This window comes from Myotis daubentonii, chromosome 16 (genome assembly GCF_963259705.1).
Source record: "Myotis daubentonii chromosome 16, mMyoDau2.1, whole genome shotgun sequence".
NCBI classification, from domain to species: Eukaryota; Metazoa; Chordata; class Mammalia; order Chiroptera; family Vespertilionidae; genus Myotis; species Myotis daubentonii.
The window spans coordinates 54,360,887-54,385,090 of NC_081855.1; the positions used below are offsets into that span (position 1 = coordinate 54,360,887).

The 24,204-nt window shown below is 61.8% G+C and overlaps 4 protein-coding genes across 26 annotated transcripts in view; 3 read left to right on the top strand and 1 right to left on the bottom strand.

Annotated features, from left to right (window-relative positions):
• The window catches only part of TMEM94 (transmembrane protein 94), a 31,404-nt gene extending 30,143 nt beyond the window's left edge, over window positions 1–1,261 (top strand). For all 10 annotated transcript variants that reach the window (XM_059671218.1, XM_059671220.1, XM_059671223.1 and 7 more), the window contains one exon: window positions 135–1,261. In XM_059671218.1, coding sequence (XP_059527201.1) covers window positions 135–207 — 73 coding nt within the window. In that variant the 3' untranslated portion in view covers window positions 208–1,261. The remainder of the gene's footprint in view (window positions 1–134) is intronic.
• On the bottom strand, window positions 1,077–14,375 carry CASKIN2 (CASK interacting protein 2). Of its 4 annotated transcripts, none has more exons than XM_059671225.1 (20): window positions 14,218–14,375; window positions 12,559–13,056; window positions 8,804–8,855; window positions 8,194–8,291; window positions 7,665–7,810; window positions 7,462–7,557; window positions 7,246–7,376; window positions 6,980–7,088; window positions 6,550–6,658; window positions 6,261–6,355; window positions 5,550–5,811; window positions 5,321–5,442; window positions 5,164–5,233; window positions 4,969–5,060; window positions 4,669–4,779; window positions 4,494–4,595; window positions 4,244–4,382; window positions 2,603–4,078; window positions 2,293–2,515; window positions 1,077–1,916 (listed from the first exon to the last, which is right to left on the bottom strand). In XM_059671225.1, the coding sequence occupies exons 2-20, from the start codon at window positions 12,650–12,652 to the stop codon at window positions 1,826–1,828; spliced, it is 3,618 nt and encodes a 1,205-aa protein (XP_059527208.1). In that variant the 5' UTR covers window positions 12,653–13,056; window positions 14,218–14,375; the 3' UTR covers window positions 1,077–1,825. The 4 variants fall into 4 exon arrangements, with proteins under 4 accessions (XP_059527208.1, XP_059527209.1, XP_059527210.1 ...); XM_059671226.1 differs by having other exon boundaries at window positions 5,321–5,439; window positions 12,559–13,098; XM_059671227.1 differs by having other exon boundaries at window positions 5,173–5,233; window positions 12,559–13,098.
• A 149-nt stretch (window positions 14,376–14,524) lies between these two features.
• Window positions 14,525–22,899, top strand: TSEN54 (tRNA splicing endonuclease subunit 54). Of its 6 annotated transcripts, none has more exons than XM_059671242.1 (12): window positions 14,525–14,806; window positions 15,112–15,374; window positions 15,643–15,807; window positions 15,904–15,967; window positions 16,255–16,338; window positions 16,667–16,765; window positions 17,887–17,939; window positions 19,393–19,494; window positions 19,713–20,362; window positions 21,433–21,493; window positions 21,832–21,948; window positions 22,395–22,899. In XM_059671242.1, exons 5-12 carry the CDS (start codon window positions 16,273–16,275, stop codon window positions 22,543–22,545), a joined length of 1,299 nt encoding a protein of 432 aa, XP_059527225.1. In that variant the 5' UTR covers window positions 14,525–14,806; window positions 15,112–15,374; window positions 15,643–15,807; window positions 15,904–15,967; window positions 16,255–16,272; the 3' UTR covers window positions 22,546–22,899. The 6 variants fall into 6 exon arrangements, with proteins under 6 accessions (XP_059527225.1, XP_059527224.1, XP_059527220.1 ...); XM_059671237.1 differs by lacking the exons at window positions 14,525–14,806; window positions 15,112–15,374 and adding an exon at window positions 15,381–15,517 and having other exon boundaries at window positions 19,713–19,849; window positions 19,904–20,362; XM_059671241.1 differs by having other exon boundaries at window positions 14,525–15,374.
• A 1,013-nt stretch (window positions 22,900–23,912) lies between these two features.
• LLGL2 (LLGL scribble cell polarity complex component 2) overlaps window positions 23,913–24,204 on the top strand; it is a 31,068-nt gene continuing 30,776 nt past the window's right edge. For all 6 annotated transcript variants that reach the window (XM_059671231.1, XM_059671229.1, XM_059671235.1 and 3 more), the window contains exon 1: window positions 23,913–24,069. The gene's annotated coding sequence lies outside the window, so the exon portion shown is untranslated. The remainder of the gene's footprint in view (window positions 24,070–24,204) is intronic.

Sequence of the window (24,204 nt, forward strand, 5' to 3'; positions counted from 1 at the left end):
TGGGCCGGGCCTGCTCCCTAAGCCTGTCATCCCCTGGGCATCATTCCCTCGCCTCCTGGCTACCCATCCCTGCCTCCTCCTGTGGCCTGCCCTGACCCCTGATTTAATCTCCTCCCCCCTCTCCTGCCCCCCAGGGTCCGGGTCCGCTACCAGAAGCGACAGAAGCTGCAGTTTGAAACCAAGCTGGGCATGAACTCTCCCTTCTGAGCCATCGGCCTTGGTGGTCACAGTACCAGACCCATTTCCGAGTCTGGGGAGTTGGTATCATGAATGTTTCAGGGTTTGCTCTTGTGCCCCATGGCACTGGAGGCCCAGATCCCGTGCCAGACCCAGCTGTCGTCTTGACCCCAGGGCTACTGTGGAGTGAGGGAGCCAAGGCCGTGTCGGGACAGCCCTGGCTCTTCCCTGCGCCTCACCAGGGGCCTTCTTGAATGTCTGACCTCATGTGCTTCGCAAAGGGGCTCCCAGCCCACTCCTGGGGGCTGTCCCTCTTCAGGGTGCACTAAGCCAGTGCCCTGTGCTCTGGGGCCCCTGGGCGGGGCTGTGAACGTGGGGCCAGGGCCTCAACCTTTTTTGAAGGAACATTGACAGCAGCTGTGGGGGGGGGGGGGCCAGTCAACTCTCAAGGTCGCCATTGAAGGCCAGGGTGACCCTCCATCCTGTCTTCCTGGGGCAGGGACCTGGATGTGGCCAAGCACTTCCCCTCCCCCCTCTGTAGGGGAGCCTCACAGGGACCTGAAGGTGAAGGACCCCTCGCCCTAGAACCTCTCCCTGCGCCTGCCTCCAGCTGGCCACCAGTCAGTCTCGGGGACACGCCCAGGGCTCCTCCAGCCCCGCATCGTTCTCCTGTGAGAATGTTTTTACTGGTGTATATTTTTTACTGGAAATGAGCCTTTTAGGAATGAATGTAGACTGGTTTGTATGAAAACTTATAAATTGCGTAAGAAAAACCTGTGGCTGGTCCATGAGGCAGCCACTAAGGGGAGGAGAGGAGGGCTCGAGCCGTCCTCCTTCCGCCACGACCGAGCCCAGGGTTCCGGCTGAGGTGCACAGCACACATCCAAACACACAGGCGATCACGTGGAATGACACTTTCATTGGCGTTAGTTGGGGTAAGAGGTTAATTTACAGAGCCAGGGCCCGGCCAACCAGGTCAGGCTTCCAGCCCCGAGCTGGGCAGTGGGCACTCTTGCTGTGGCTGGAAGCCCCTCCCCACTGCGTCTTCTCAGGCAGTTATAGAATAAATTCCGTTTAAAATATATGCATTTCTCTCTGCTTAAAAAATAACATTTACAGTTGAAAAAGTTTGGACTTTGGGGGTCTATTAATCCCGCTGCCCCCACCCCGCCAGCTTTGCCTCGCAGGCAGGGGAGAACCGGTGTCTGGCCTGGGCACCGCCACCTCCAGCACACAGGCCCTGCTGTTTATTTACATGTCCTATGTACACCTGTGGGACCCGGCCAGACACACCGCTCCTCCAGCCTCTGCACCGGACAGCACAGCGGGTGGCAAGAGGCCCTTGGCACAGGAACGGGAGACACTTGCGGGGGGAGGGGCACAGAAGCTGCCACCACCTTTCTCCCTGGGCGGGAGCTCTTACCAGGGTCCCTGACCAAAGGGTAGGGCTCTTTGCTCAGGTTAGACACTGGGAGGGGTTTCGCTGAGATATCAGGTTCTGACAAGCTCCCTTGGCTCCCCAGGGGGCGGCTCCCCTGGAACTGCAGTGCTGACAGCCACTGGCTCGGAGCAGCAGGAGGGACCCTGCTAGGGCGGCAGGAACGTCTGTGTTGGGGCAAGGGCAATGGACGCTGCGGGTGGGTCTAGCTCAGTCCAGCATGGCGTCCAGCTGGTCAGCCAGGGCGTCAAACATGGTGCTGATGTCATCCAGGATGTGCTTGGTGGAGGTGCTGGGGGGGCTGCAGGGGGGGGAGCACCGGGTCAGATCGGCCAATAGATCACCCCGCCAGCCCTGGGCAAGGGCCCTGCTACTGAGCCTGGTTGGTGCCAAGTGCTTTCCAAGAAGGAGTAGCTGTCGCTTCCTTACACGAGTGCACGGAGGCTCAAATGACTTGTCCAAGCTCATGTGCCTCTAAGTGGCAGCAGCCAACTTCCCTGCAGGTCAGACCTGGGTGACCAAGACCTGGGCTCCTCCCCTCCCAACAGGGGATCCCCAGACTGAGGATCTGCCTGTGAGGTCCCTGCCCCCCAACCCCAGGACCCCCGGAAAGAGGATATGGGAGGAATTTTCCCTATGCCCCCACCTTCTCCCCCTCCCTGCCCAGCAGCCCTCACCCCTCTCGCTCCTCAGCGCCAATGCTCTTCTCTGCGGCCCGCAGTGCGGCTGCCAGGGACGAGCTGGTCCGTTCCAGTCTCTGCTGGGCCTGGCCCGAGCCCACAACTGCCGTGCTCTCTGGACGGGGAGGCGGTACAGGGCGGGGGCCAAGTCGGGGAGCCAGCTTAGGGCCAGAAAATGCCAGCTGGGTGCAGGCCACAGACACAGGCTTGGGAGCTGTTCCTGCAGAGACAGGTTGGCTTGTGACTCAACTGGGCTGGACACAACCCCTGCCAACAGTGCCCGGTCCCCGCAGGCCCTGCCTCATACCTGCTCCAGGCACCTTGATGAGGGCAGCGGGCGGAGCTGGGGGCTCCGGTTCCCCACGCTGCCGACTGCCTGCCGAGTTCTCCAGAGCTGGCCCAGGGCAGGGGGGCTTGGAGGGCGGGGTGGGAGGGCTGGGAGGGAGAGGGGCTGCAGCTCCTGGAGTTGGAAGGCTGCTAGGGTCTGGCTGAGGAGGGCAGGGAGAAGCCAGAGGGGACTCGCTGGGGGTCTGGGAGGGCACGGGGGCAGAGGGGCTGGGCATGGCAGTGGCCACTCCGAAGGCCAGAAGTGCCGTCTGCAGCGGCTCTCTCTCCCGGCATTTGGGCCTCCGCTTAACAGTGTCTGACTCTGTGAGGTTGAAGTCGAGGCCGGTGGGCACTGGCGTCTCCCGGGATGGGGGCCCGGCCGGCTTGGGCCGCTGTTTGATAGTCAGGTTCCCCTCCTCCGCAAACGGGAGCCCTTCCCCTGAGCTGCCCCGGGATGGGGGGGTCCCCTCGGGCCCCGGATCCTCCTCTTCCTCCGTGTCTGATGCGGGGCCCGCTGGGGCAGGTGGGCCCGGGGGCTCTGATGGGCCAGCTGGTTCACTCAGTGTTCGCCTTCGGGGCCCCGGGGCCCCCTCTTTGGGCCCTAGGCTTCCATCTAGTGGAGGTGGCTCCGGGGTGGGGCCAGGGACAGAGCTGAGGCGCTTTGGAGGAGGTGGTGGGGGGCCTTTGCGTCGGGCCCGAAGGGCAAAGGACTGGCTACGGGGAGCTCCTCGAACTGGGGTCTGGCTAGGGCTGGCCCGGGCGAGGGTGCTGCGTCCTGGTCGCCGGGTGAGGGTGGCGTAACTGCCCAAAGCACTGCCCACCGGCCCTTCGGCCTCCCCCTCGGCTTCCCCCTCAGCTGGGCCCGGGCGGCTCAGGCTGTGGGACCGGCGCTTGGGCCGAGGAGGGTCTGGAGGAGCAGCAGGGGGGCCAGCCAAGTACGAGAAGGCTCGGGGGGCACCCGGAGGTGGCCCTGGGGCTGGGCTGGAGGGTGAGCCCTGGGGGTACATAAAAACATAACCAGGAGGCCCTTGGCCAGGAAGTGGGGAACAAAGCTTAGGGGGCCGCTCTGTGCCCTCCGGAAGGTTCCTTTCCTGTGGGGTGCTAGGGTCTCCACTGCTGGGCTGAGGGGCAGGCTGTTCCTGTGAGTGGCCAGACCCCCGTGAGCGAGCTCCAATGCTCTCCTGGCTTGGGGAGCGGGCAGGGGGCAGGGGGAGTGGTTCAGGGCCGCCCCCCGCCATGGCTGCCTGTAGCTCTGGGCTCAGCTCGCTGCCCTGAAAGGTGAGAAGGCGTGGGCCAGCCGCAGCAGGTCCGTCCCCATTCTCCAGCCCCTCGATGGCCATCAGCTCGGGGCCCCTGGCCAGTCGGCGGCCGCCCTCGCCTGCGGCCTCCCCGTGCAGCAGGCCCCGCCGGAGCTCTGCCAGACGCTTCACACCCAGCATGAGCTTCTTCTGATGACCTGAGAGGGGTGCATACGGGTGGCAGGGTTAGTGGGGCCGCACAGGGTCACCCCAGTTCCTCTCCAACCCCGTTCTCTCTTCTGGGCCTGGACCCTGAAAACATTTGGAAGACCCTGGGCGGCAGGTGGGTGCCTGGCCAGAGGCCCCAGTGCAGCCGGGCTCACCAAGCTTGTTGACGCCGATCTCCTGCAGCTCCTCCCAGGTGAGGTCGGCCACCAGCCCCATGGAGTCGTAGCCGCTGCTCAGCAGCTTCTTGTGGTACTGCGGCAGCCCCAGCGCGCACAGCCACTCCAGCAGGTCCGCCTGCAAGAGCACCAGCGCCGTCGGAGCAGGCTCCCCCGCCAGCCTCGGCCCCAAGCCAGGAGGCGCCGCAGCCACAGCTGAGGGTGGGAGCGCGTGCGGCCGCCCACTCACCGGGATGTAGTTGGGCAGCCACTCGGTGATGCTGAGCTGGGCGATCTCGGAGGCGATCTTCTTCCTGTGCCCAGGCTTGGTCACCCCGATGGCCGTCAGGTCCTGCCCCAGAGTGGTGCCATTAGCCCCTGCTCTGCCTCCTGGGCCCTCCCCCGCCCTCCCACGGGGCACCCACCTCGGGCGTCATGCGGCTGATGGTTGGCACGTCGTAGCCGGCCTGCAGGAAGTGGGCGGTATAGCCCTCCAGCTGGAACTCACTGAGCCAGTTATAAATGGCCTGGGCATCCTGAGGTTGGGATAGGGCTGACATTAATGAGCCGAGTGTGCTGAGCAGGGGCCAGGGCCAGGGCCTAGCCAGCCGCCCAGCCGCCCTAGGGGCCTGGCCTGAGTGGCCTGAGAAGGGACTTAAGTCCATACTGAGGCCCATGCAACCCCCACCCGGGGCCCGCAGCCCCCTGCCCAGTGGAGGCCTCACCTTCCCCTCCAGCAGCTGCTCCGGCCTCACGTCCTGGGTGAAGAGCTGCTCCCCAGAGTGACAGTTGGCCAGAGGGCGGTGGCTCAGGCTGCCTTTAAGGAGGGACAGAAATGGAATCGGGTGGCAGGATGAAGGGGTGCCAAGCCCTCAGCCGCCTCACCTGCACCTCTCCCAGCCCATTCAGGTCCCATTTACCTTTCCTACCTGCCAGGGATGGGGGGTGCAGTCCCGGCAGCCCTTGGTCCTCTCCAGCAGAGGGAAGCGGCTGCGCACAGGGAAGCAGCGACTCAGTGCTCGGGGAAGTGGCAGCAGGAGGGGGAGCCCTGCCCCGTCAACGCCCCCTCCCTCGTACCTGGGCGTTCTCAATCAGGAGCCCAGTGCCGTGGCCGTTGGTGCCCTCGGAACTCTGCCCGCTGCCAGCACTGCGGATACTGCCCACACTGCCCTCACTACCCACGCTATTCCTGTCACCTGCTGGAAAGGCAGAAGCAAAGGGGTTAGAGTCCCAGTTGGCCCTGCCAACAGCTGACTGGCAGTCAGACGCCCACCCTGGTGCCAGGCTGCCCTCCGGGAGGATGTACCTGGGCTGTCTGGGCTGAGGCCCACCCGAGGGAGCTGGCCATAGGTGAGAGGGTGCAGGGAGTCGTCAGCCGGGGGCTGCGGTGTCCGAGAAAAGTTCGGGCGCAGGGGTGTGGGTGCAGAGGGGAGGCGGGGCGCAAGGATGCCCACCCGCTTGCTGACCACCTCGACAATGCCCGGGGGGAAGTAGCCCACACGGTCCGTGCCCCTCTGGCTCTCGTGGATGTGGCCCTTCCAGCGGCCATCAGGATGCTGCTCTAGCACCTGTGGCAGATGCGGGAGGGGGAGGCAATGGTTACTTCCCGTATCCAGCCAGGGCAGGCGGCCAGCCCTGTAGCTGCGGCCCCCCACCCCCAAGAAGCTGGTCTCTAATGCACAAGTCAGCCCACAGTTCTGCGCCTGCCGTCAGCATCCAGCCCAGTCCCCCGTGTGCTTCTAGAACATACAAATAAAAGTCCTGGCATCAGCCCGGCTGAAATCCCAGCTCCACTGCTTGCTAGCCAGGTGGCCTTGGGAAGTCACATTAACTTCTCTAAGCCTCAATTTTGTCTCTGCAAAGGGAAAGGTGATAGTGCCTACCTCACCTGGACTGGAAAATCAACGACATAATCACATAAAGGCCTTAGCACGGAGCCTAACCACAGTAGGTCCCCATCAGGTAGAGTGACAGTGACCGCTTGTATTCGCACAGGAATGCCCGCACCGGCCCTCACCGTAATGACGTCCCCTGCCCGGACATTGAGGGCAGTGGGGTCATGGAGGTTCCAGAAGTCCTTGAGCGCTCGAACCTTCAGGATCCCCGAGGCCTCTAAGAGAAGGGGGAGGACAGGTGTCACCTCGGTGCTTAGGACGTCTTTCTACCCCTGCTGTCCCCTCCCAGGTCCCTGCCTCATCATCCCCACAGCACTCCCCCTGACTAGCCCCAGCCCCGGGAGTGTGACTCCACCCCTGCTTCCCGGTACCCACTGGAGGCCCCCTGGGCTGGGCCTCCCCCACACTCACCCCGCAGCAGCTGCTTGATCTCCCGGCTGGCCTGGGAGGTGGTGAACTGATTCACGATGTCCAGTGCCGTCTGGTTGTACGTGTTGCGAATGTTCACGTCCACCCCGCCCTGGGGACACAGTGCGGAGTGAGCGTGCACGAAGCACCTCGCTGGTCATTTCCCACAATCCTCACGACTACCAGGAGGCAGGTACTGTTTCCTTATTTTACAGATGAGGACATGGAAGCTCAGAGGTAGGGTCAAGGACGAGCTCAAGGTCACTTGGTAAGGGGCAGAAGTGGGGCTTGAACCAGGTCCATCTGCTCTCCAGCCACTTGGCCACCACCATGTTGGTGAGGGACACCGCTCATAGCCTCCACAGCTGGCCTCAGACCCGGCATCTAGTGGGCTCTGTGGGCACCTGCGGGATGACCAGGCGCCCACACCCACCTCCAGGAGCAGCCGCACCACCTCGGTCTTGCCATACAGCGCGGCCTCGTGCAGCGCCGTGCCCGTTTTGGTCTGGCGGTTGATCTCAATCCCCGCTCTCAGCAGCTGCCTGTGGAGGCAAGGGAGTCACAGGGTGGTGGGGGGAGGAGAGGAAGCCAATTGCTGGGGGCAAAGGTGAAGAGGGCAGCAGGGCAGGGCACCGAGGGGACACTGCTGGCCCCCCAGGAAGGGGATGAGGAAATGAAGGTGGGGGGAGCGATGGGTACCTGATGACCTCTCTGTGGCCGTTCTTGGCAGCCAAGTGCAAGGGTGTGGTGTAGTTGGGATCACACGGGTCCTTGGCCTCGCCCTCCAGCAGGGCCACACATAAGTGGCTGTTCAGTAGCAGCTGGGCCACCTGCAGAAATCAGCACCCGGGTAGAGCCTCCTCTTGAGACGCCCACAGACGCCCAGAACCCGCCCCCCAAGGGCCGCGGCCTCACCTTGAGCCGCCCGAACTCGCAGGCCAGGTCCAGGGGCGTCTTCTTGGCCTTGTTGACCAGGCAGGGGTTGGACTGATGCTGGAGGAGCATTTCTGACTGGGGGGGAGGGGAGCCGAGTGAGGGGTCTGGCCTGGCCCACCCCTCAGTGCCAGCCCCGGCCCCTGCCCCAGCGCCCCCGTGGGCGGGCGGGCGGGCGCACGTACCACTTCGTAGTGGCCATACTGGGCCGCCAGGTGCAGCGGGATCTGCCCGTCCAGAGACGCGGCGTTGACGGCCGCAGCGGCCCGCAGCAGCAGCCGCACGGGCTCCAGCCGGCCCTGCCAGGCGGCATAGTGCAGCGGACGCATGCCTGCAGGGGGAAAGGGCTTCTGAGGGGGGCCTGGTCGGTGTGGGGCTCGGGGAGGGAACCGAGCAGGGTCTGGAGCCACCCCCCCAGCTGGAAGGGAGACAGACTGACACGAGCGATGCTGGCTGCACCTGGGCTTGGTCAGCAAGCGGTCCGGCCATACCTTGCCCACCATGGGTGACCTCCCGACAATGACCTAATCTCAACCCCCTCCCCTGGACACTGGGATGGCAGTACCACCCGCTACCCCATATGTGATGGAGACTGAAGAGGTGAAGCATTTGCAAGCCCAGAGAAACGATGCCAACAGCTATTAGCATTGCTGAGCTGTAGCGGAAGCAAGCTCTGGCCGCAGGGTCGGGTAGCGGGCTCCCTGGGGGTCTCACCATTGCTGTCCTTGATGTCCACAGTGGCCTGAGCCTCCAGCAGCAAGGCAATGAGCTCCAGGCTGCCCCCCAAGGCGGCGTGGTGCAGGGCAGAGAACCTGGCGCGGTGGGACACATGGTGGGGGTGTCAGTGAGCAGCCCCTACCCCCCAAGTCCTTGTCTTCCACACCAGGCCCATCCTGGGGGCCAGCAGGGCTGGGTTACTTGCCCACTGTGGGACCCCCCCCTGCCGTGGGAGCGCAGAGCAGCCGGGCAGCAGCATGAAAGGGCTCAGTGTCTGGGCTGAGAGGACTGTTTGTCTGGCCTGCCCCCACCCAGCCGGCCCAGGGGAGGGAGCCGTGGGAGCAGGAGCCTGAGGGCTCCTATCCTCTAGGGAGAAAAGGGGGCCCGGCAGGAATCTGACCCAAGGAGGCCCCTCAGAGAGGCACCAGGGCCCCTCCCCTCTCTCAGGGGCAGGACCCCTCCCTCCCATCCTATACAGGCAGGCCCAGAGCGTTCAGCAAACACACTTCAAGGGCCAAGTTTGAGAGGGGAAGGGGCTCTAGGCCCCAGGTCTTTCCCATCTGTCCCTCCCCCACGGCACAGCTCCCGGGAGGTGCGGCTCACTCACCCATCAGCGTCCTGGTAGTTGACGTTGAGTCTCTTCGTGGAGCCGAGGAGCTCTGGGGGTCAGAGCAGGAGGCATCAGGACACCCTCGAATGGTCGCCCTTAGCCACACCCCAGCCCAGCGCTCCCTCTCACCACCTCCCAAGTCCAGCTGACCTCTCGGTGTGCAGGAAAGCGCCTGCCCCATGGCCCCTCAGCGTCCTGCACCTACGGCTCCCCACCAGGGTCCGTGGGCTCCCCAGCAGGGCCCATCGGCCCATCCGCTCCAGGGCACGGAGTACAGGGAGGGAGCTGCTGCGGGGCGGCCTGGCTTTCCTGGGCCCCCAGCCCAGCTCGTTTATAGCGCCAAGGGGGCGGGGCGGGGGGCACTGGCATGCCATGCCCTCAATAGACAGGCCCACGAGCACATGGTTAGCATTCCTGCCTGAACGGGCCAAGGAACGATTCTCATTGTCCCGCTGGGATGAGGGGGCTGGGAAGGAAAAGACGGGCTAGCTGGAGAGCGGAAGGGCAGATGCCAGGGCCGCAGTGCCCAGCCCTACCACATCCCTGAGTGGAGCACGTAGAGCAGGTGGTGCCAGACAGGCCTACCCTAAGCGCTGGCCCTGCCGCGTACTTAGCTGTCTGATCCCGGACAAGTCACAGAACCTCTCAGGCTGTGTCCTCATCCACAGAACGGGCTGATCACAAAACCTGCCCACCAGGTAGAGGATACAAGATGGGAGTGAGCCCCACTCAGCGCTCCCTACACATTAGCCATTATCAGCAAGAGGCTGTCCTCCAGCAAAAGCTGGGGCAGTCCCCGTCCTGGCCCCAGGCAGGAGGCTGCCGGGTGGTGGCAAGAGGAGCTAGAGGCACGGGCAGGACGCTGCTTCATCCCCCTCAGGGGCTGGGACAGGATTCATGCAGGTGTGTTCCACTCGTGAGCCAGGGCGCAGGAGGGGGTGGTCCTTGCTAAGTGCCGGGGGGCAGAGGGGCATGCCTGTCACAGGCGGCCCTGCCTTCTGCTGGAACACAGCCCTGCGGGGCAGGAGGAGGCTGGCTCACCCTGGGCAGGCGGGGTGCCAAGCATGCTGGTCCAGGCCTGCCCCCAGGCCCTGGAGGGCCCCTGAATACCCCAGCAAGACAGGGCCCCCTTCCAACAGGGAGGGACCAACCCCGAAATGATGAGCGTGGGACGGGGAGGGAGGGGACAGCTACATTGAGGGCTGCGCTCAACTATGCTGCTGCCGCAAAGGCAAATAACTGAACTGAGGAGGGACTCAGAGGTGAGGAGGGAGGGGCCGGTGAGAACAAGCACAGGCCTCCCAGTCTTCCTCCGGCCCCTTGGGAGTCCTTGTCACACAGAACCATCCAGGGCCTTGCAAAGAACAGGGCTCTGGAGGCAGGAAGTGCCTGGCTCAGCTTCTCACTGGCGCAGGTACCGCTCTGGGCCTCAGTGAAGATGACACAGAAAGTGCCTCCACCTGCTGCAGCTGGACAGCCAGGGATGGGGCAGCCTGGCGGCGAGGTGCAGCCTCTCCCGGGAGTGACAAGACAATGTGACAGGGGAGACAGGAACAGGGGCCGGGCCGGGCCAGGCTGGGTGGCTCTGTTCTCTCCAGAACAATGGCCGGAAAGGCGGTGGGGGAGAGGCTCGCAGCGACTGGACTGGGGACCTCGGTGGGAGGGCGGAGGGTCCTGGGTCGGGCACGGCTCCAGGCACTTCCCCTTCAGCACTACCTTCTTTCCCGGCCTGGCTGAGGGGTGGCAGGGTCACTCCTGATTTAGGCCGGGGCAGAGGATGTGAGCTCAGCGGGCCACCCCCAGCCCACTCCATTTCCTCTGGCCAGAGGAGACAGCGCAGGAGAGGGAGTGGGGGAAGGAGGGAGTGAGCGCGTCCAGAACAGTCCTAGGTAATTCTGACGAGCAGCCAAGTGTGGGAGCACAGGCAGAGGGCACGGCCGGCCTCTGATCTGCCGCACAATGGCCGTGTGACCTTGGGCTCTCTGGCTGTCAGTTGCCTTATCTGTAAGTGGATGTAGAGGCAGGGAGTTAAGGGGATCACAATAGTTCATGAACTGTAGGGTCTGCAAAATGTCACCTTGTGATTGCCTTTATTTTTTTTTTTTACCAGCTTTCCTATTTTCTCAGAGGCCTGGGAAGGGAGGCACAGTGCCAGGACCCTGTCACCCTGCCTGCGCCCACTCTGTGCTCAAGTCCCTTCGGGGGCTCCGGGAAGGGACTGCTTCCCCCACAGACATTGCCCCTGGGGCACAGGGAACCTTCCTGGAGCCCAGCTCTGAGGCTCCCACCGGCAGCCAGACCCCACCCACCTGTCCTCCTTTGGGCCTCACTTCGAGGCCCCAGGCTATGAGGCCAATAGTAGCTCAAACAAGGCCCTACTGGGCAGGTTGCCAAAAACAACACAGAGGTGAGGGGAGAAGGGTGCGCGGCTCCCACTCTTGGGGCTCCAGGGACCTCTTTAGCACCTTCTCCCCACTGTGCTCACCCTGCACCCACTTCCTCAGGGCACAGAGACACCCCCACAGCTTCATCTCCCTATACCTTGGGTCTCCTGCCCTGGCGGGAGCCTTAAGAGCCCTCCTTCTGGCACCCACGCTAGCGGGTGTGGGTGGGGACAACTAGATGTTTTCATTAGCCAAAGTGGATCTTGGGGCTAGAGGCCCAGCACTCTGGGGGGATCCCCTCTCCTCCAGCCCCAGTGTGGTGGCAGCAGCCACCTCCTGCCCCTGCTGGTACAGGGACTCCAGGGGACAAGTCTAGCGTCCTCCTGGGAAGGCCCGGAGAGCTCGCCCTGAAGTCTAATCTCCTTGGGGTCTCACAGCAGAGGTTCCCAGGAGATGGGGCGCAGCTGTGCACGAAGCCCCCACACCCTGTCAAGACTAGTGGCCCCGGGCTATGGAGAAACCTCCAGATTAGCTGGGCCACGTGCCACCAGGGGACACAGGCAGATAAGTCAGGGGCTTTAGCAAGTGGTTAGGTAGTGTTGGACTTCGTTTTAGGCAGTAGAACTCCCTTTGTAAAGCTATTTTATGGACATGCCCATTAAACTAAGACATAAATGCAGAGATGATCTGGTTGAAGCGGTGTGGGTGGGGGTGGAGCTCTATCTGTTCAGTCTTTCCCAACCCATTATCGGAAACCCCGTGGCTCCAGAGAACAATCTGGAAAGCCACCTGCTGGAAGAAAACCCCAGGAGGGCAGGAATTCCGGTTTGTTTCATTCACGACCGGACCCAGCGCTGGAGAACACAGCCTGGCTGGTACACAATAGGCGCTCAAAAACCAGCTGAATGAGCCCTGGCTGGTTTGGCTCAGAGGTTCGGTTCCTGGTCAAGGGCACGTTCCCCAGCAGGGGCGAGTGGGGAGGCAACCAATCGATGTGTCTCTCTCACGTAGATGTTTCTCTCTCCCCCTCCTCCCTCCCTTCCACTCTCTCTAGAAAGCAATGGAAAAAATATCCTCGGGTGAGGAATTAAAAAAATAATATTAATTTGAATGAATGCACTTCAACCTTTTACTTTACAGGTGAGGGAACTGAGCACCAGAGAGGTTATTTGCCTGAGACACACAGCAAGGGGGACCCAGCTTCCTCTCTGGCTCTCACACACAGAGGCACTCCCTGTATAGAACAAGACAGTTCCCCCCCTCCCCCCCCACCCCCGTGACCACCACCCCCGCCACCCCCTTCTTTCTCTGCAACCTGAGCCCTCAGAGGAGGGTCTCAGATGGACAGTCACCCCATCAAGTACTCACTGGTCTTTGCAGCCTTGACTTTAGCCACCAGTTTCTGCACACCAGTCACATCTCCGTTCTTGACGGCAAGGATCAGGTCCTGTTCACGACCCATCCTGGTCCCCGGGCTGGGCTCTGGGCTCAAGAAGTCCAGGGGAGAGGCCCGAAAATTGGTGTGAGCCAAGGCGTCACGGTGCCATGCCTTGGCCCTCTGGAGGGCCAGGCGTCCTGGGGGAGCGGGGCTGGTGTCTCAGGCGGTGGGTTTCTTGTCAGGCACTGACAGGTATTCCAACAAGGTGCTTCGTGAGCTGCCGCCACAAGCTGGAAAGCCGATCTCCGAGGGGGCGGAGGCTGCTCGGAAATCTGGACAGATATCAGCTTGCAGCTTCCGACAGCCCAGGATGGGCTGGGACTGGGCGCGCCAATCTTCCCAGCGTGGCTCAGGAGCACCAGTGCCCACCCAGAAAGCCGCCAGCATTCCCTCGGGCCTCGGGCAGCAGTGGGGACAGGTCTCGGGGTCTGGAAGAGGGGCGGTGCTTTTGCTGAGGGCTAGGCCCGAACCTGCAAGGGTCCCAGAAGCAGGGCTCTGAGGAAGAGCAGTGCAGGGCCTCTAGGGAGCCCCCCCAACCACGCTGGCTGCCCTAGGGGCCCAGGGAGGGGCTAGCCACCAAAGCGGGAAGGGAGCTGCCATGCATGAGAGGAATATCTGGAGGGGGGAGAGGTGGCATTCTGGGGGGAAGGGGGGCTGAGTCACTGTGGCCCCAGGGCACCTGGCAGCATCGCAACCTGGGCAGCAGCCTGTTCTCCACAGCCCCAGGGCTGACACCCACGGACAGCTGCGTGCCAGGAGGTGGGGCCTGGGAGGGTCAGGCACAGGCAGACAGGAGGGTCACTCCCTGCCGAAGGTGCCAGCCCCCAGACGCCTCCCTCCCTCCCCTTTACTAGAATCGCTGGAGGGCCCTGGCTGCAGGGCTCTTTATGAATTCAGAGTGGAGCGGGGAGCTGATGGGCCCCCCATTTCTGGCGGGGGGCTGCTTCTCGGGCAGGGAGATTTCACAGCACCTGTTGCTGACCTATCCTCACGCCTTGTGCGGGTTGGAGAAGCAGCTGGGCAAAGAACAGAGACCACAGCTGGGGCACTGCTGGCAAACGGGGCTGCCTGGCCCCCCAAGCCTGAACCTGAGACTCAGAGCCCCAACTTCACTGCAGGAAAGCTTACGTCAGTTCCTCAGTGGCCACGAATTTGCTGCCCGAGTCCTGCGGCATGACACCGGCATGATACCCGGGCAGGCCTGGGGCTCTGGCTGGGAACCCTCAGTCCCAAAACGTCCCAAGCCCCAACCAGATGGCACTCCCTCTGATGGCCCGCGGCCGACATGGAGGGAGGGCGCCCCTGGCAGTGCCTGGGGTCGGGCAGGCTCCCCCGCCCCCCGGAATGCCCGCCCAGCGCCGCGCAAACCCCCAACCCCAACCCAGCCCAGGCCGACCTGGGGAACAAAGCGGCGAGAGGGACGGATTGGGACCAGCGCCGGAGCGGTTGATGCGGGAGGACGAAATAAGGAGGCGCGAAGGAGGACGGAAGGAGCAAAGAGACGGAGGCACCCGCTGATCCCGCAGGAAAAGTTAGTTTGTGCCCGCCCTCCAGGGTATTGCCCCCCGGCTCGGGCCACGCAGTCTCACCTTTCCCGGCCGCCCCGCCGGGGGTCCGCCTGGCCCCGCGCGGTCCCGGGCACTCTGGACGGTGGCTCCCACGGCCCCCCTTAGCCCCTTTCTCCTCCTCCTTTTCCAAGGCCGGCTCGGCGCCTCCCGCAGGAAATCCCGCCCCTCCCCCGTCCCTCCCGCCGGATCGGGAGCGGAGGGACCGTCCCGGCCGCGCAATCGGGCTGTCAGTCAGCGCCTGCGGCCCCGCCCCTCCCCGCGCCAGGCCCCACCCCCATCGCTCTTCTGCGGAGCGGAGAAGCTGGCGGGTCAGCGCATGCGCCCAGGTGCAGCGGAGGCTGTTGGGGGGGAGAGCTCGCTTCCCTGAGTTCCAGTGGCGGAGCCCGGGCGACCTGGGGCTCGAGTTTAGGCCGAAAGGTGTGTGACTGGGTGGGACAGTGGACGTGATGTGGAGTCTGGAAACCGGGGACCCCACTTGGGGAGCCCCCCTGGGGAAGCCCCCCTTGCTCTTCGCCCCTCGCCCTTCCCGGGACTCCCGCAGTGACCTCAACGCGCCTTCGGAGTCGTCGATCCACGGGCTGATCGGAGCAATGGTGCCACCTAGCGGACGGTATTGGAGCGGCCCACGGTGGCGGCGGGGTGGACCCCAGCCTCGAGGAGGTGCTAATGACAGACTGGGGTGGCGCTTCAGCACCATCGCGGGCTGGACAGCGCCTCCCGCCCCCTGGGCTCTCCAAACCCGGCTTCCAAGCCCCTCAAAAGGGACCTAACGGAAGACCCCGAAGGACACCCGAGCTCACCCAGCCCGCACCTAATAGCCCCCGGCGGGCGGCCTTCAGTTTGCGAAGCCGGAATTGGGGAACCCACCGCTATCCCTTCTCTAAACCCCCTATTTTTCCGTCCTTGTCCCGCCAGACGGTGGGGACTAAAGCAGCCCCGGACTGCGGAGAGGAGGGTCACGCCTTTGACTCTTCCTACTGCACTTTCAGACGCCACGTTCCTCACGTCTTACTAGAGAGGAGCCCAGAGGAGGGCTAGGGACGGCCGAGGGAAGCTCCTGCACATCCAGAAACCGGCCGCACTCTGCCCCCGGAGTCGAGGCACAAGTTTGCGCGGGGAGCCGGGATAGCAGGGAAGGCGGGGAGCCGCGGGTGGAACAGGAGACCCGCGGCGCGGAGGTGCGAGCGGCCGGCGCTAGGGCCGCGCGGAGCCCCGGTGGTGGGCGGAGCCTGGGCGGGGCGCGCGCAGGCGCAGGCGGCGGCCCGATGGAGCCCGAACCAGAACCCACAACTATTGAGGTTCCTGCGGGGCGCGTGCTCAGGTGCGGCGCGGCCCGGTTTGGGGGACTCGCGGGACCGTGGGGTGGGCGCGGGGCAGGGGACGGGGGTTCCGGGCGGGAGCGGGCGTCCCCGACGCGCGGCTCTGACCCGGTCCCTCTCGCCCCAGTGCCCGGGAACTCCTGGCCGCCCGCGCGCGGCCCCAGAAGCTGCCCCAGCGCTCGCACGGCCCCAAGGACTTCCTCCCCGACGGCTCGGCGGCCCAGGACGAGCGGCTGCGCCTGTGCCGCGTGGAGCTCTGGCAGTTGCTGGCGGAGGAGCGCGTGGAGCGCCTGTGAGCGGGGCGGGCCGGGCCGGGGGCGGGGCAGGTGCGCGGGGGCCGGACGGGCCGGGTGGACTTCCCGGTAGACTGAGACCCACCCTTTGCCAGGGGCAGTTTGGTGGCCGCCGAATGGAGACCGGAAGAGGGGTTCGTGGAGTTGAAGACTCCGGCGGTGAGCGGCGGTGCTCAGGGGCGGGGAACTGCCTCTCCTCCCCTCCCCTCCCCTCCCCTCCCCTCCCCACCCTTCCCCACCCCTCCCCTCCCCACCCTTCCCTTTCCCTCCCCTCCCTTCCCCTCCCTTCCCCTCCCTTCCCCTCCCTTCCCCTCCCCTCCCCTCCCTTCCCTCCCCTCCCCTCCCCTCCCCTCTCCTCCCCTCCCCTCCCCTCCCCTCCCCTCCCCTCCCCTCCCTTCCCCTCCCCTCCCGGCTCCGTGGTGACATGCGCAGTGGGTCCCGCACAGGGCAAATTCTGGCAGACCATGGGCTACTCGGAGCAGGGCCGGCAGCGGCTGCACCCCGAGGAGGCGTTGTACTTGCTGGAGTGTGTGAGTGGGGCCCCAGGACGGCGGGGAAGGGGGTTGGGACCGAGGAACCGGAAGAGCATGTGTTTTGCTTTTTTGGAGAAAAAGTACACATGACCGAGGATTCAGGGAGCTTGCAATCTGCCTTCTAGAGCAGAAGACCGTGCAGGAAGCAGGGATTCCGTGCATGTTAGTGTTGCTGCTGCTCCCCACTTCCTGGTTGACAACGTTCTCGCTGTGATGCTGGGCGAGGTGGGAGGGAGCCGCACAGATATTAGAGTCAGGAAGTTGCTCCATTGGCTGTGCCACTGCAGGGAGGGCTTACAAGTTGAGCTGTTGGCCCCACTTCCAGGGCTCCATCCAACTCTTCCATGAAGACCTGCCCTTGTCTATCCAGGAGGCCTACCAGCTGCTGCTGACGGAGGGCACCGTGACTTTCCTGCAGTATCAGGTATCTGCCACCCACCCACTGAGTTAGTAGTTACAAGTGCCTATGAGGTGCTAGCCACAGAGCCATGTGCTGGGGCTGTGAGACAGGCACGGGGCGCTGCTGCCATGGTGCTGACACCCTAGTGGTGGCCATGAATAATTGGCATCAAAAGGAACGTTGACGCCACAGAACTGAGTGCCAGGAAGAAGACAAAGGGGGGAGACACATAAGTGTGGACATCATGAGCACATGGACGGTACTTATACTTTTAAAAAAAATTGATTTCAAAGAGGAAGGGAGAGGGAGAGAGAGAGAAATATCAGTGATGAGCGAGAATCATTGATCAGCTGCCTCCTGCATGTCTCCTACTGGGGATAGAACCTGCAAGGTGGGGGGGCAGGGTGTGGAATCGAAACCTGGTCTCATGGTTCAACCATTGAGCCACGCCAGCTGGGCAGCACATGGAGGGTATTTAAAACCAGGGGGCTGTATGAGTGTGTGGCCAGAGTGGAGGGCTGCATCTGAGACCCAGGGTACTCCAACGTGAGGAGGTCAGGGGTAAGATGAGAGACCAGGAACAGAGACTGAAGGGTGTCTAGCAACGCAGGAGAAAAACCAGCAGGGGTGGCATCACAGAAGCCAAGAGAGGTCTTTCAAGGAAGAAGTTGTCAATTATATTAAAGACTGCTGGGAGATCCAGCAAGATGGGGGAGGTTCCTGCATACAGTTCTCTGATGTGGCTATGGGGACAGGAGGATGAGCATGTCTGGGGAGAGGAGTGGGGTGTGCCCCACCTTCTGCCATCTTCTTGTCCACATTGTAGTCAGGAGCTCCACTCGGTCAGCTTTAGTATCAAAAAATTTTACAGCATAGTTCTTTGCCTGGCCCATCAGCTATCAGCTTTTTGAGATTTGCATTTAAATCAAGAAACTGCTATGTGTAATTCTTGCCAAGTAAGGTAAGCAAGAGCCAGGAATTCATTCGTACTGAGACCTTAGTTTGGGGAGGGTGTTTATAATGGAGTGTGGTCCAGCCAGTTCCCAGGTTTGGAATGGGGGCTGGAGGGGGGGGGGTTTCTGTCTGGAGAAAGTATGTGGTATTTTATAAAGGACACAGAACCTTTACTTTTTTTTTCTTTCGAGGTCTTCAGCCACCTGAAGAGACTGGGCTATGTGGTTCGACGATTCCAACCAAGGTAAGTCCCTGTTCCATTTCCCTCCGGTTTGTTCTAGTCCTGGGGCCTGGGTGACTAGCCCCGAAGTAGAAAGTGGCCTCTGCTTAGCTGGAGTCCTTGGCTGGAGCTGCAGCTCTTGGACATGGGCTGGGGCTTCTGCTGGAGATGCTTATCGAGAGGCATGTTGGGATAATCAAGGTCATTGCGGCTTATCCTGGGTTATCACACTGAACCCCATCTTCAGCCTGTTCACTCCACAGATGATTGAGCACCTACCGTTCACGGTGAGCATGGAGATGGTTACCAGAACAGAGCCTGGCACTTAGTAGGTGTGCAAGCAGATTTGTTGAGTGCAGACATGAGTGCAGGATCAAGAGAGGATGAGCAGTTGAATAGAGTTTAACATTCCTGTTGCTGGATTAGATGCTCCTTCCTTCTGGGGCCTCTGAAGGTAATGCAGCATTGCCGAGAGCCACAGAGACCTTCAGACCTAGAGTGGAAATTGGTACAGCCTTTGCGGTTTCCCAGCAGGTCACGAACGCTCTAGAACAGAGCTTTAATTTCTGGAATTGGAATATATCCTAAGATCATCCATTCCGTCAACAATATTTGTTGACTACTTACCGGGTGCCAGCCCTTGTGCTCGTTGCTGAGGAATAGCCGAGAGCAAAAGCACTGCTCCGCATCGCTTGCGTTTAGTGGGGACCTTACACAAAACACCACCACTTTACAAAATCAGTGAACTTGGAAACATCCTGTGAGTGCAACACAGAGGGCGTGGTCACACGGATTAGTGTATCCCTTAGACCAGCACTGCCCACTGAACTTTCTGTGGTGATGAAAGCGTTCTGTTTATACTGTCCAGTATATGTGGCTCGTGCAACTGAATTTTTAATTTTATTTAACTTTAATGGATTTAAGTTTAACTTAGTTATTTATGTCTAGTAGTTACCATATTGGACAGTGCAGTCTTTGAGCCATAAAAAAATGGCAGGGAAGAATGCTATAGGGATAAGGAACCATGTCCATATTATTATTATATTGACTGAAACAAAATATAACAGAGCAGTATCTCACTTTGGTTAGAAAAAAACAAATATGGAGTCGGTATGGTGTTTATAAGAAACAACAATGGTACAGTGGTATCCTCGGGTTTGATTTCCATTTTTATTTTCTGTATTTTTCTCGTCCTTGTTTTTCTCACTGGTGATTAATCACTTATTGCTGGCTCTGCAGGAGCCCTGGTTCCAGGGAGCCCCTGTTCAAAGGTGCCATTGGTGAGACCCAGAGGCCTGGGCAGGCCCCTCTGGCCACCCCTGTGTACCCTGTGGGCAGATCTGCCTGGGGCTTAGTCCTTGGATGTGGCTCTGACCCTGGCCCACTGACTTGTGTGCTGGGCCAGCCCCTTTCAAACTCCACGGGGAGCACCAGGCTGAGAAGGTGGGTCTGTTGCTTGGTCATTCTCACCCCACAGCTCCATCCTGTCCCCGTATGAGAGGCAGCTGAACTTGGACAGCAGTGCCCAGCGCTTGGAGGATGGGACTGGCAAGAGGAAGAGGAGGAGCTCCAGCTCTCGGTAATGCTCCCCACACGGCCACCACCCAGGGAGCTCTGAGGGGCTGAGCTGTTGAGAGGGTGCTGGTGTTTGGGACCTTGGAGAATGCATGGGTGGGTTTAAGAGCTGGACTTGGGCGGCTCCTGTGTAGAGTCCGGGAGGCAGTGGGGCACGCGTGGGACGTGTGCACCTCAGCAACCAGGAGCAGGTGTGCTGCGTTTCCTCCCCTCGTCCCTCAGGTCCATCAATAAGAAGCCCAAGACCCTGGAGAACCCCCTACAGGGAGTGGATGGGACACCCGCGAGCCTGGGAACCTCTGTCCCACCTTCCCACAACCAGAACAGCCGATGCCCCGAGGAGAAACCCCAGGAGTCAAGCCCTGTAAAGGGCCCAGCGGGCCTCTTTCAGCCTTTGGGTTCCCCGGAGCCCTGCCCTGGCCTGGCCAGGGAGGTGGTGGGATGCAGCGAGGAAAGTGGCAAAGTGGAGAATGGGGTCAAGGGGACTCGGAAACCACGCTGGAACTTTGAGCAGATCTCCTTCCCCAACATGGCCGCCGATGGTCGCCACACCCTCCTGCTTGCCCCAGCCCCAGAGCTGCTCCCGGCCAATGTCGCAGGGCGGGAGACAGACGCTGAGTCCTGGTGCCTGAAGCTGAACCAGCGGAAGGAGAAGCTCTCCAGGCGTGAGCGTGAGCGGGAGCAACAGGCAGAGGCCCAGCCCTTGCGGGAGGACGTAAACGCGGACCCCGAGGTGCAGCGCTGCTCCAGCTGGCAGGAGTACAAACAGCTGCTGCAGAGACGGCGCCTGCAGACCACCCCCAGCCGCCCCCAACACCTGTGGGACCAGCCTGTCACCCCCTTGCTGAGTCCCAGCCAGGCAGACTCCCCAGGTACTGCCTCACCCTGCTTTTAGCCCCAGAGGCCACTGGCAGCTAAGAAATCACCCGACTTTGAACAGGCATGGACTGAACACGACTGACTGAGGCTTAAGAAAGATGAGGGAAGAGAGAGCTGTTCCGTGAAGTGGAACCCTCAGGGACAGCCTGTTCTGGAAAGCGGCAAAAGGACCCGTGTGGGAAGGTTCAGAGGTGGTGCATCAGTGCCGGGGGACAAAAATGAAAACAAGACCATGTCCTTAGCGTCATATGCAAGATGCATGTGGATGGCTCTGCCACCAAGTCGCTGTGACCCCATTCTCCCTCCGCTGTTAGAGGGAACAAGGAGGTGATACGATGGCCAAATGAGAGGAAGTTCATTGTATGCCCTACAGTGTTAGGAACGGAACTAATAGGGCAGTGATTTTCAGCCCGTGTGCCGCAAAAATTTTTACTTTTTTACGTTAGAGGAAGAAACATCGATTTGTTTCACTTATTTATGCATTCACTGGTTGATTCTTTTATGAGCCCTGACCAGGGATTGAACCTGAAACCTTGGTGTATTGGGTTAATGCTCTAACCAACTGAGCTACCTCGACAGTGCAAAGATTTTTTAAACATGCAATATCTGACTAATCATGGGCACTGACCTCTCTTCCCTTAGATTGTCAAATAAAAAATGACAACAGCCAACACAACAATAGCCATCTGGTATGAATGAATCAAAATTATACCTTTTTTTGCCAGCTCAGCAAAAGAATGTATTTTTTGGTGTGCGGCAGAATTTTAGTAGTTAGTTTATGTGTGCCATGAGTTGGAAACGGTTGAAAATCACTGTAATAGGGCAAGATCAGTATTAACGGATTCAGAGCTACTTATAACCCTTAGGGGAACACGGTAGATTACATGTAACTAGATTAGGGTCGAACCATCAGTTATATTTCAGATAAACAACATGGGACATACCTATACTTTAAGAAATCTGCTAAATCTGGGAACCCTAAACTAGATGGCAGGTTGAGAAATGTCAGGGGAGTCTGTAGATGACTGCGCTCCCCAACAACTTACGTTCCCTGTCCTTACAGCCACAGTCCTTCAACATATCTCTGTGCTGCAGACGACACACCTCGCTGATGGAGGTGCCTGGTGAGTTTCCGGTAGTGCCTGTCTCCACAGAACTTTGGCTGCCAGCAGGAGTTGGCAGCTGGGATTTAACTCCTAAAGTTGGGTATGAGCTGGGGGGTCATTCCAGGGACCCCCAACCTGGCTAATATCCTTGTGTCTAGGGGAGCGGGAGGAGTGAGAGACAAGAGGTGGATTTATCCCTAGGGTTCTGAGATAGGCAGTTGAGCCTCCCCCTGCCCCTCAAGTGGCACCTCACAGCAGGACCCCAGGTCCCCTGGACAGGCGGTTTCCGGAAACTGGTGGTGTGGAAAGAAAAGGTGGAGCAGGAGAGTCCCTAAAGTTTCTCACTCTGTTCTCAGGCTGCCGGAGAAGCCTGGGGGCTTGGAGATCAGCTTTGATGTCTACCAGGCTGACGCTGTGGCCACGTTCCGAAAGAATAACCCTGGCAAGCCCTACGCCCGGATGTGCATCAGTGGGTATGAGACCGGCAAGCACTGTTCCCTGGCTGCTGCTAGTTCTATAAACCCCAAGTGGACCGCTTCAGCCCCTGACCAGTTTGCCAGTCCCTGACAGGTCCAGAGAGATTATGTAACTGAAGGGAGGCCACACAGCCTGTTTGTGCAGTGGGAACCCAAGATTCCCAGTCCCGAGCCCTCATTCCTGGCATTTTCAGACAGTCTCTCCTATGCCATGTCGGTCCTGAGCTCGCTCAGTGAGAACCTCTCTCCCTAGCCCCCTCACCCAGCCAGGACTCAGGGTTTCTCTTGAACTTAGCCATGCAGTTTGCAGAGAGGAGAGCCCAGGGCCCAGACTTCCTGCTCCCCCAACTCTTAGTCTTCCTTCCCTGGGAGCCAGAGGGCGGGGGTCTCAAAGCCTGTGGGTGGGCTATATCCAGGTCTCAGTCTAACTTTTATCCCTGCAGATTTGATGAGCCAGTCCCAGACCTCTGCACTCTCAAGCGGCTGTCCTACCAGAGCGGGGATGTTCCTCTGATATTTGCCCTGGTGGATCATGGAGACCTCTCCTTCTACAGCTTCAGGGACTTCACGCTGCCCAGGGAGCTGGGACACTGACCAGCTCTGGCAGGGCCTGGGGCCTGCTTAGGGCGGGTGGAGGGGCTTGGACTGCCTACTCTCAGGGACCATCTCAGCTGCCTCCTACACCCTGTAGCTGCAGGGGCTAGTCTGGGCCTTGGCCCTGGGCATCTGACGCTTGCAGAAGAGCCACGCTGAGCCCCCTACCTGGCTGCTGCAGCGCTTCCAAGCCCCAGGACGGCCGCTGCTGCCTTGCAGTGATGTCCTTGGAGCTCAGCACTGGACTACAGACCCAGCGCGGTGGGGCAGAAGAGGACTCTGTGCCTTGAACGAGAGGGTGCCTGCTTCATGCGATAAAGCCAAAAGCCATAGCCATTAAAAAAATAGATCCTTTTTCTTTTGTGGCTCCATATACTGCACAAGTTCCCCAGCCCCGGGATGGGTGCGCGGACCCCACCCCCATCCCGTTGTCCTTCAACTGGACCCCGGTCCCGGCCTCCGCTTTGCCCACCCACTGAGAGTGCTTTTTCTGTTGTGGGAGCTGAGAGAAGGCCGCGACCCGCACCTGCAGGGATGAGAAGTCACGGACCTCCCGTCCACGTCTCTCTGCAAAGTAGTCCAGGGAGGGAAGTGGCACTCCCGGCCTTTCCCCGAACGCAGCCGGTCGGGTGGAAGGCTGGCCGAGAGGCGCCAGGTCGGCGTGGTTCGAACCCTAGTCACTCGGAGTTGTGCGGTGGCGCCCGCCATACACGCCTCGGGCCCGGCCCCCGCGCCCCTTCCGCTCCCGACTCTCGTTGCTCCAACCCCCTTCGTCGGGCTAAAAACTCCGGTCCCTGTTGCGGTCCCTCGGGGCCTGGGGCGCCGGCCAAAGCAGCGCCTCGGAGGCGGGGCGTCCAGGCTCGGAGCCCGCCCCGAGGGGAGGCGCTTCGCGGCGACGCCCCCGTCCTCACGCCACCTCGCTCTTGGGCCCCGAAACCGGGCCCTGTACCCGGGGGTCACCCTCTCGGCTTGGGCTGGGCGCGCTCAGCAGGAGCCGGGCGGCTACGCCTCTCCCTCAGCGCCCGGGACGGGTGGGAGGGTCGGCTCCCCGCAGTCCTGCCGGCGGGGTGGTTCTGGCCGCCGCGCGTTCCGGGAACTATTTCTTCCCGGGGAGGCGGCGGGACACAGGGCGCGGCTAACCTGCGACCAGGTGCGCGCAGGTGAGGCCGGGGGCGGGGCCGCGGCGCCTCGTGCATATTCACGCGGATGAGGCCCCGCCTTCGCCCCGTCCGGGGCCGCGGATTGGCTCGAGCGCGGTCCCCGCCCCCGGAGAGCGCCCGCGCTGCGCCCCCGCCCCCCGGCGCAGGGGAGGGGGCGGGGCGGGCCCGGCGCTCCGGGTTCCGCGGCCCCGCCGGCTCGCCCTTTATGTAAATAGAGGCGGCTCCGCCCCTCCCGCCGCGCCGGAGGTGAGCAGGAAGGAGGCTGCCGCCCAACGACCCGTGGGCCCGCGGCGGAGCGAGCGGAGCCGAAAGCGGGCGCTTGGAGACACGGAGGCCTCGGCCGGGGGCCGGCCTGGGGTTCCAGGTGAGGCGCGGGCCCGGGCCCACCTAGCCGGGCCCGCCCCCTCGGGGCGCCCGCCACTCGGGGCGTCAAGGCTCGGGAGGGCCGGGACCCCGGGCTTCCCGGGCGGGGTGGGGCGGGGAGGGCTGCGCCCGGGTC